Source organism: Octopus bimaculoides, chromosome 26, assembly GCF_046866305.1.
Source record: "Octopus bimaculoides isolate indiv1 chromosome 26, ASM4686630v1, whole genome shotgun sequence".
In the NCBI taxonomy this organism is placed as follows: domain Eukaryota; kingdom Metazoa; phylum Mollusca; class Cephalopoda; order Octopoda; family Octopodidae; genus Octopus; species Octopus bimaculoides.
The window spans coordinates 15,012,144-15,023,511 of NC_142953.1; the positions used below are offsets into that span (position 1 = coordinate 15,012,144).

The window sequence follows — 11,368 nt, forward strand, 5'->3', positions numbered from 1 at the left end:
CAGTAGGATTTTTTAAAAAAATATATCGAATAACTATGGAGGTCCAGTAGATTAAAAGAGAAATCAAAAGGGTCCATAAGCAAAAAGTGGTTGAGATTTAGATTATCTTTGAAAGTTGTTTGAAGAGGTGATGTGTGGGTGTGAGAGACGTCCCTGTTTACCTCTGTGGTCAGTCAAGCCTGTGTCACTGCACAATCTGAAGGGGGCTGTGGATTCCAAAGAGAATTTGTGATCAAATACTTGTCAGTCAGTCCAGTAGATGGGACTTCACATCAATGAGAGGAGGAGGCGGGAGCAGTGCTCTTCAAAGCTGTCGAGAGGAAGGCCCTGAAATGATGTACATTTTCTCCTGATAACCCCTGAAACCTATTGGCGTCTGGTATACAGAATTTTCAACTGACAAGCAAGCTGTATCCAAGTCTCTCTCTTCCTTGTGAATTATGTTGTTATTGTTCTTAAGCTCATGCAGAACTATCATCATCATCATCATCATGCTGGCATGGGTTGAACAGTTTAACAAAAGCTGATAAAGACCAGAAGCTGCCAGTTTTGGCATGGTTTCTACAGCTGGATGCCCTTCCTAATGCCAACCACTTTACAGAGTGTACTGGGTGCTTTTTGCATGGCACCAGCACAACACTGGTCAAAGGCTATCCAACTATGGCCATCCTGACTTGTTTCAAACATAGTTTCAGGTAGGCAACATTACCGTGTACTCTTTTTTTTTTTAAAGAGCATAGGTGTAATTTATGAGAGATTTTGCCGTTATTTTTAGCAGATCAGGTAACTGCATAGAGCAGGCCTGGGTAGCCTTTTTGAGAAGCTGGCCACATGAGACATGCCTCATCATTAGGCAGACCACACTGCTAAAACAAAATCCAAGGTAATTTTTCATCGACTTGTCATTCAGAAAGTCATGCGGGCCACAGGTTGCTCATGGCTGGTGCTGAGGCTCCCCAACACTTTAATTCATTGGGGCATAAGGATTTCTTAAGATTGTATTGAAAAGAAACACTAAGAACGTGTTGAGTTTGTTTTAGTTTTTCATTGAAGTCTCCTTGAGTTATCTTTCGTTAGTCTTCTGAAACGAAATTTCATAAAAAATGTTCCTTTGTTGTTCCAAATGCATTCAGAACATCCAATGCTGAGTTCCAAATAACTCCAATGGTGAAACACTTGTAGGAACTAAATACTTATACTAATGTTTATTGTAATTTTCCACAACATTGGCTCTGTATAACATATCTAGCAACACCGTTAAGCCCAGCGGTTAACTAACCATTATACTAGAAGCTGACTGGATGATGACCATCTATCTGAAACTCTGACTCATATGGTACTAGTTGTACATCTAACTGTATATACGATGTATATGTGTGTGTGTGTGTGTGTGTATTTGCACGCACGTGTATATTCGTATGAACCCTCATTCTCCTAACCTGTTGTTCTCATTGCAGAGCGTGTCACAATTACCCCTCCTGAAGACGATGCATCTACTGCTATCCCGAATGGAGATGTGATTCCAAATGTGGAATCGTCTCTGGAATCTGGCACTAACAAGACCGACGTAATTCTCATCACTGGCAAACCAGAAAACTGTGAAGAAGCTAAAAAGGCATTACTGGTGAGTATTGTTTCACTGTTTGATAATTACGACTATAATGATGAGGGCATGTGGCCTGGTGGTTAGTGTTACAATCGGGATTGTGAGATCATCATCATCATCATCGTCGTTTAACGTCCGCTTTCCATGCTAGCATGGGTTGGATGATTTGACTGAGGACTGGTGAAACCGGATGGCAACACCAGGCTCCAATCCAATTTGGCAGAGTTTCTACAGCTGGATGCCCTTCCTAACGCCAACCACTCAGAGAGTGTAGTGGGTGCTTTTACGTGTCACCCGCACGAAAACGGCCACTTTCGAAATGGTGTCTTTTATGTGCCACCCGCACAAGAGCCAGTCCAGGGGCACTGGACAGGGCGATGTCGTGTTTTTGAATAAACCATTTCATTTCATGTTCCTGTGACCACTTTGACACTTGATGTGTGATGTACTCTGCACCTGTACAGGTAATGACAATTTGATGCTAATGAGCTAATGTGCAGCGTGAACATTTGATCACTATAAACAAATCATTTGTGCAGATCGTTCAGCAAGAAACTGCAGAAGATGATGATGATGTCACTAGGACATTGTGAAATCACTCCGATATACTGATATCTATCTATCTATATATATGTATTGAAATTAGATAAGGCTGGATTATGGGATTACCTTAAGCTTCACTTGTCATCAGATCTCAAAATCCGTTGGCTAATCCTTAAACAATGTCCTATATACATGTCATAGGACATATCAATATCTATATGATATCACTAATATTGCTGGAATACCTGATCTGTCACTAGGATACACTGATATCACTGTGATGTAGATGTGACTAGGGTATAGTGATAATCATTAAGATATCTTTGTTGGTCCTGTTCACAAAGATTTTCAAACAGAAGAACATAAAGATAAGTGTTTCTTTCAAACTTTCATTTCATATTCCAAAAAAATATTCAGTCAGTGGATATTTCAAAAGGAAGCCAGGCTTGGCTTAGCAGCTGATGATCAGAAACGACCAACTCTGAGTCCTGGAAGTTAGACTCAGATATATACATCATCATCATAATCATTTCACATCTGTTTTCCATGCTGGCATGGGATGCACAGTTTGGCAGGAGCTGGCAATCTGGAGGGCTGCACCAGGCTCCGTGTGTCTGTTTTGGCATAGTTTCTATACTTGGATGCCCTTCCTAATGCTAAACCACTTTACAGTGTACTGGGTGCTTTTTTGTGGCACCATAAACATATATATGTATGTATGTATACACTCCATATTTGATGGCATATAGAACATATTTTATCCCCAAAAATGTCTCAAAAAATCACCCCCAGGTGTAGTTTGGCTTCTCATATCCTTTAATACACTAAAAACATTTTTATTCTGAAATTGGGGTTTGTCTAATTTTCCCATGGGTCTTTGATGCCATCAAATGTCGTAAGTAAAATTGTTTGTTTAAGGATTTGCTAAATATCAGTTTGTCTTCGTCTCTTCCGATTTCTTCATTTGTTTCTTTGTTTTTGTTTAGGCTCTGGTCCCCATCACCTTGGAAGTGGAAGTACCATTTGAATTCCACCGTTTCATCATTGGTCAAAAGGGTAAAGATGTGCGCAAGATGATGGAGGATCATGAAGTCAGCATCACTGTGCCACCACCTGAAGAAAAAAGCAACATTATTAAAGTGACAGGACCTCCAAACAATGTCCAAGGGGCTAAACAGGCTCTGGAAGAGAGGTGCACGGCTTTGGAGAGTGAGAAACAGGACAGAGTATGTACTTTCTCTCTCTCTCTCTCTCTATGTCTCCCCTTCTTCACTTGTTTCCTCACCCTTCAACTTCTTTCTCCCACCCTTTCTTCACTGATGTGCCATTATTGTTTGTTTTGATATCCTCATGTATTTATTAGTGAGTTATAGAAAACTCTAGTTTGTCTCTATGGTAAATTGATTGCATTGAACTATCCATTTATCAGAATTGGAGTATGACTATCACAACTAGAGTTTGCATAGCATATAGGATAACTTACAAACATAGTTTATATATAGCTGGACATGTATATATATAAATAAATATATATCTCAAAACTATAGTTTATATGATAACTAGCTTGCCTCTCAGCTGATTATACATAGCTATGGCTTGTATGATAATTTGGAATATATCATAAATACTAGCTGGTTTGTGTCATAACTTGTGTAACATAGTATACACACACACAGATATATATTATATATATGGACTTGTTCATGCACGACTGCAATGTACTAGTCGACCAATTCAATTTCAAAAAAGGATCCTTCTGGACCAACATCACCTGGGCTGAATTGATCACCCTTTGCAACTTCTGTTCCCACAATGACAACGTCGTTATGCTCACAGGCAAAGGAAAGTAAAAAAAAAAAGGTCATTCCCAAATGTAACTACAAATGTGGATTGTTGGTGGGTTTTTTTTTTTTTTTTTCCTTTGTCTTCCTTTTCTTTTGGACTTTCCTCTGTCTCCTGTTCCTGAAAAACTTTGCTCGAAACATAAAACACCCTTTCTTTCCTTTCCTGAGCATTTTATTGATACTTTGCATGTAGCACGTCCTCGTGTTGTTTTTTTTTTTTTATCAATCTATATATATATATTCATATATATATATATATATATATATATATATATTTGTTCATATGATATCTCCACAATGTGTTGATGATGAGAAAAACATGTAATCGTTACCAATATAGCAAGAGATTTCACCGCAAAAAGTCTAAAGTAGTATACACACACACAGATATATATTATATATATGGACTTGTTCATGCACGACTGCAATGTACTAGTCGACCAATTCAATTTCAAAAAAGGATCCTTCTGGACCAACAACACTTGGGCTGAATTGATCACCCTTTGCAACTTCTGTTCCCACAATGACAACGTCGTTATGCTCACAGGCAAAGGAAAGTAAAAAAAAAAGGTCATTCCCAAATGTAACTACAAATGTGGATTGTTGGTGGGGTTTTTTTTTTCTTTTCCTTTGTCTTCCTTTTCTTTTGGACTTTCCTCTGTCTCCTGTTCCTGAAAAACTTTGCTCGAAACATAAAACACCCTTTCTTTCCTTTCCTGAGCATTTTATTGATACTTTGCATGTAGCACGTCCTCGTGTTGTTTTTTTTTTTTTATCAATCTATATATATATTCATATATATATATATATATATATATATAATATATATATATTTGTTCATATGATATCTCCACAATGTGTTGATGATGAGAAAAACATGTAATCGTTACCAATATAGCAAGAGATTTCACCGCAAAAAGTCTAAAGTAGACTCATTAAGGATCGTTCTCCTTGGTTATATATCCAAAATTTTTAATTTAAAAATTTGCATATATATATATATATATATATATATATATATATCAATAAGAACTGTAGCTTGAGTATATGATAATCAAGTGTATATAATAACTGGTCATGTCACAATGATGGCCTCTCTTTTCAGCTAATTTAATTATTACAGTTGTCGCAATTGTGATCTGTCAATGTAATGCAGATCCAAATACCTGTAATTTACTGGGGACCTAAATATTTAGGTCTTGCAGCTGAACATAAAGAGTGGCAGTGGAATTGGTTCCATTCTTCTCATTGTTGACTACAAATGTTTCTCTAATTAACTTTGTCTTTCATCATTAATTCACAATTTACTGACGTTAGATTTAAGAAACTAATTTTTATTTATGGAAGAAAACTCTGTAGAAGACATTTTTGTATATTTTAGTGGAGCCACATAGCTTAGTGGTTAGGGTGTTGCACTCACGATTGTAAGATTGTGGTTTCAATTCCTGGACCGGGCAAGGAGTTGTGTTCTTGAGCAAAACACTTCATTTCATGTTGTTCCAGTTGACTAAGCTAGTAAAAATGAGTTGCCCCGCAACTGACCAGAGTCCTGTGCAGAGAGGAATACACATGTGCTAGAAAAACTGGGAGTTGGCCCTAAACTTCTTATGGACTGATGGGGACTCTACCATAACCATTTTGTATATCTTAAGTATTTAAAAGCTGTCCTTTATAGTTTACTTGAAAAATACTGGGGTTCATTTTATCATGTCCCCTTTTCCTTTAATTTATGGCCTTAGCATTATTAGGATGATTAGTTTCTCATAGCAGATACAGAGGCCTTAAAATTCATGTTCTCTGCTCTTTCTTTGGTTACTACTGTTGCGAATGGATCCCAAACTATCTGTCATGTTCAAACTAATTGTTATTGTCATTCTTCGCTTCTCCTTTCAGCTGTTGCGTAGTTATAAACTGGAGGTTGAGGTGGACTCTCAGTACCACCCAAAGATTATCGGCAGAAAGGGAGCTGTTATCTCCAAGATTCGTTCAGATCATGATGTTAACATCCAGTTCCCTGAACGAAACGAAGTTCAGAACGTCATCACCATCACAGGATATGAGAACAATGCCAACTTGGCGAAGAAGGCTATTCTTGAAATTGTCCATGAGTTGGTAGGTATTTCTTTTAAAGTCTGTGTGTGTGTGTGTGTGTGTGTACTTGTGCTCATGTCTTTTACTTGTTTCAGTCATTGGACTGTGACCATAATGGAGCTGATAGATTAAGTACCAGTTAAATTACAGGGAGATTAACAATCCAACTTTAGTAGAAAGTGGGTTATACATCTTTAGATTGTATACCTGACTTTCTACTATAAAATTAAAGAAATAGACGGAACGCTGAACTCCAGACTAAACAACTTAAACAACATTTATTTACTTGGTAAAACATACAAATCTTTAGTTATACATCTTTAGAGGTGAGAATAACGAGCTGTCGAGTATAAGACCGAAAGATGTAGAGACAGCTTTAAACACACGTCCATGCTCAATCGCTGGCCAGCGAGAAAGAGAATGAATTGAGCGGGAAACGCTTGCTTGTTTAATTTTACGCATGCGTAAGACTACGCATGCGCAGGCGTTACTACACAACTTTGGCTGTCAAGGGAAATGAGATCAAACAGATTCAAATGTTGCACACACACACTCACACAGATGTATCCCAGGACACTTATCCCAAAAGAAATTTGGCATAGAAACAAGGCATGTACATTGTGTATATGCAATCGTTCATGTTTATATTACTAGAGCTGCTTTTAATTCTCTTTCCCATGTGCCATGCTGCAGCACATCAGCAAACAGACTTCACTGTATTTGCATATAAGTCATGTGACTTCAGTCCATTTGCACATCAACAAATAGACTTCACTATATTTGCATATAAGTTGTAGACCAGAGATTCACTTTGTTCTGAGATGATCCAAGAACATGATATTGATAAGCTGCAATAATGGCAGGATATTGATATCTATCATTCTCAGTGATTCTGAGGCAAGTTGTCTCGTCTGATTTGTAACATTCGGGTGTTCTTTAACACTCAGTGTTGTGTAGAGATCTTTCCCAGGAGGTATACAGCAGCAAATAAACAAAACACATACTACGTATGTGCAATTGATAATATATTTATACACACACACATGCATACATACACATACAACAAGTTTCCACAGTTTCCATCTACTAAATCCATTCACAAGACTTTGGTCGGTCTGGGGCTGTATGTAGTAGAATACGCTTGCCCAAGGTGCCACGCTATGGGACTGAACCTGAGACCGTTTACCACACAGCCATCCCTGATGCATAATCTATTTTGTATGTGGGTGTGTCTGTACTTGTGCTCATATGTGAGTGTATATCTATTTTGTATGTGTGTGGAGTGTTTGTATGTGTTGTATATATTTATATAAGCCTGGTGTTGCCATCCGGTTTCACCAGTCGTCAGTCAAATTGTCCAACCCATGCTAGCATGGAAAGCGGACGTTAAACGATGATGATGATGATGATGTCGGTGTTTAAATGTGTCTTGCAGGAGGATATGTCAAGCATCAACGTGAAAATTGACCCTCGTGTCCATCCACGTATAATTGGTACGAAAGGACGCAACGTGCGACGCCTGATGGACGAGTATAAGGTGGACATCAAGTTCCCACGCCCAGACTCAGATGAGCCAGACGTGATTACCATCACCGGCGCTGAAGAGAACTGTCTTGATTGCCGAGAATATCTTATGGCTTTTGAAGAAGAATATGTAAGTAGTTGCTGTAATGATTCTAGATTTATTGTGGATGTCTTTGGATTATATTTGTGGGTTGGAGGAAGTGGTGTCTGCGACAGACAGGCGTATAATACAGATGACAAGATTATCCCTGCAGCCTTTAATCTTTTAGCCTTCAAGTTAACTCTGTCACATGTAATGCCTATTTATTCATATTGTTTTGAATTAATCTTGGATTATCTCAGCTTTGAAATTTCAATGATGATTGATTATTTTTTGAATAACATTATTGGGTAGGTGTGAGAAGCAAATTAAAGCTGTAATATTATACTTAAATTCTAATTCTCTGTCAATTTAGATTGCAGTTCTGAAGTTCTAAGTTCAAATCTCTCGTGTGTTTAGTACTAGTATTAAACATTATTTGTCTGATAAATTTGTTATTTTTTTTTTCTACTTGCCACTCCAACGTCATGTCTGAAATGAGGTTAAATTTATTGAAATTTCATAAACGATGAATAAAAGTTGTAGAGGCAGAAGAAAACTATAAAAATAAAAACAAAAAAAAAACAAAGCACTATGGCAAAAATATTCCTCATGTTCCTTCAAATGACTTTGGAAAGAACCAAATGAATTTCTCTGACAATCCAGTAGATTAGTTGAAGTGAACACTCAACATTTCATTACCGTTAACTGCAGAAAGCAGTTCTATATACAGATTTATTCTTTTGTTGAAGAATGTCACATTCGAAACTATTTTTTGTTAAAATATTTCAAATTTATTGAAGCAATATGATTTGCGTGGCCATTGCCGATGTCATGTAAATAGCACCCATTATACTCTTGGGAGTGGTTGGCATTAGGATGAGCATGCCAAATCAGACTGGAACCTGGTGCAGCTCTTCAGCTTACCGGTTCAAGTCAAACCATCCAACCTATGCTAGCATGGAAAGCAGACTTAAAATGATGATGATGATGACAATTTATGTGATCACCATGAAATTTAATTTTGTAGTCATCTTGTAATTTTGAACCCTGCCTCAATTATTTCTGTTTCTTTAAACCTGCTGACTCCAATGGCTGGGGCCAAGATCACAGAATAAATTTTAAATTCTATTTTTCCATTTTATGGATTATCACAGCTTGCAGGGAGTTTTTGCATTATATATCAATTATATGTGTAATAATTAAATTATATATTATGCACTTGATCCCCTGGTCCATGGTTTAAAAAAGGTTGAGGACTTCTGCTTTAAAGGAAAATTCTTTAGCTGGATTATTAAGAGCTTAACTGACTCTGTGTCCCACAAACATTCGTTTCTGAGTGTTAGTCAAAGGAAGAGCAGTATGAGCTATTGAAGGGCCTCCGTGTCTGCTGGGAGAAAGTTTTCCGTAAACCTAATCACCCTAATAATGATGTCTGACCTTAAATTAAGGGAAAAGAGGATGTGTGATTAAATGAACCCCCAGTATTTTTTACTGGTATTTATTTTATTAAAAAGCCAAGTTGAACTCAGAACCTGAAGACTTATTGAAGTGGCACAACGTTTTCTCCCATGCTCTACTGATTCTCCCCTCTAATAACCCCCACTATAATAATGTCTGATGCTGACACAAAACCACATTTGCTGACAAGATCCATCAGAAGGAAACCTCGAGATTCCATCTTTTATAAATATTCTTATTTTTAATTAAATTTCTCCTGTTATGGATCTTTATAACATTGTTTCATTAGATTTAAGATTTTGTATTATGTCTTCAGTTGCCTTCCATACCTAACATTAGTGTAACGTCTGAGTTTGCTGCCTCATATTTCAGCATTTCAGTTATGTCTTTTGGTCTCTTTTCATAGTTGGGATTATTTTTCACTTTCTGTTTCATCACTTACGTGTGTGTGTGTATATATATATAAATACAGGCATAGAGGTGGTGTGTGGTAAGAAGTTTGCTTCATAACCACATGGCTCCAGGTTCAGTCTCACTGCATGCCACTTTGGACAAGTGTCTTCTATTATCGCCTCAGGCTGACCAAAGCCTTGTCAGTGGATTTGGTGGACAGAAACTGAAAAAGGTCATCGTACACACATACACACAGATAAATGTGTGTGTAAGTTTCTGTCTTCTTGCCTCAACATTGTGTAATTGTTGTAAATGAATGTCATTCCTTCCCAATATTCTGCAAAAACATGTCTGGCCACAGGGAAATCTTACCTTGCTTGGAAACGAGGGTTGGTGACAGGAAGAGCATTCAATCATAAAAAAATCTGTTTCGATAAACTCCATCTAACCCATGCCAGTATGGAAAAGTAGACGTTAAAACAATGATGATTTATATATCTTTTTCTTTTTTTCTTATTTTCAACAGCTCCAAGATATCATTGACCAAGAGTATCTGAAGGAACTCCACGAAACACCCAGCCGACCCGATGTTAATGGGGCACCAAAAGAATCAAAAGGTTTCTTTGTGAAAGATGCCCCATGGGACAAAGTCCCTGACACCAACAGTACTGATGAGTTCCCATCCTTCGGAACTGTCGTGCCTCTGCCAAAACCATCCCAGGCTTGGGGGCCGCTCAAGCGAAAATAAACTAAATCTTTCTGTTTTCACTTTTTCTTTCTTTCTTCCTTCCTTTTTTTTTTTTTTTTTTTTTTTTTTGAGGTTTTTTCCCCCCAAAATATAAAAACTAAAAAAATTTTTTTAATCTAACGAATACTTCAATTCAGTTATATTAATTTGTTCATTTTTTTCCCCTCAATTATATATATTTAGGCCAGAAACCAGAATATATATGTATTTTTTTGTTTTGTTTTAATTGTATTATTTTTGTTATTAATAATATTTACTTTTTAGGAGGAGGGGGCATTATTAGTTTTTTCTTCTTTTTTTTTTTTTCTCCTCTCTTACCAAAAGAAATTTTGGAATTTCTGGACCCCTGCTTGCCCATTCTCTCTCCTTTTCAACTACTTTTCCGTCCCTCTACCTATCTCTATGCCATGATATACCCTTTAAGTCTTACACTATATATATATATATGTGTGTGTGTGTGTGTGTGTATATATGTATATATATATATATATATATATATATATATATATATATATACACACATACATATGAATATATACATACATACATGCATCCGTACATATCTACAAATGCTCCTGCATATATCTAAATATTTGTTTGTTTTATATTGCTGTTTTTTTTTTTTTTTTCCTTTTTCTTATTTTCTCCTTATTTTGATAAATTCTCCTCCTCCTCCTCGAGAAAACCACAAACCAACAACAACAACAACAATATAGCAAATTTGTTTACTTTAAATTCCAAACTCCCTCTCTTTTAAAAAATTTTTTTTTCCTCAAGAAAGAAAATATTTTTGGGGCTTCACCATGTTTTGTGTGTGTGTATATATGTGTGTGTGTGTGTGTGGTAGGATTAGGATTAGTTAATCCTGTTGCCGTTCTTACTGGGCTAATAATACCAAGCTGTCTCTCTGGCTTTGCCCCCTTCCAACTTGGTTCATGGCATTTAATGTTTTTTTTTTTTATTATTTCAATCTCAAAATAAATTATGCTAATTAAACAAACAAAGATGAATATTTTCAAAATATCTATTATTCCATCTATTATTCAAAATGTCCCTTATTCCATGGACAGCTAGCTTTA

At 36.6% G+C, this 11,368-nt stretch overlaps 1 protein-coding gene across 4 annotated transcripts in view; it reads left to right on the forward strand.

Moving 5' to 3' along the window:
• The window catches only part of LOC106872584 (vigilin), a 64,935-nt gene extending 54,626 nt beyond the window's left edge, over window positions 1-10,309 (forward strand). For all 4 annotated transcript variants that reach the window (XM_089342608.1, XM_089342606.1, XM_089342609.1 and 1 more), the window contains exons 21-25: window positions 1,458-1,624; window positions 3,136-3,375; window positions 5,887-6,105; window positions 7,520-7,738; window positions 10,068-10,309. In XM_089342608.1, the coding sequence (XP_089198734.1) occupies window positions 1,458-1,624; window positions 3,136-3,375; window positions 5,887-6,105; window positions 7,520-7,738; window positions 10,068-10,289 (1,067 nt within the window). In that variant the 3' untranslated portion in view covers window positions 10,290-10,309. The remainder of the gene's footprint in view (window positions 1-1,457; window positions 1,625-3,135; window positions 3,376-5,886; window positions 6,106-7,519; window positions 7,739-10,067) is intronic.
• Window positions 10,310-11,368: the final 1,059 nt, after the last annotated feature.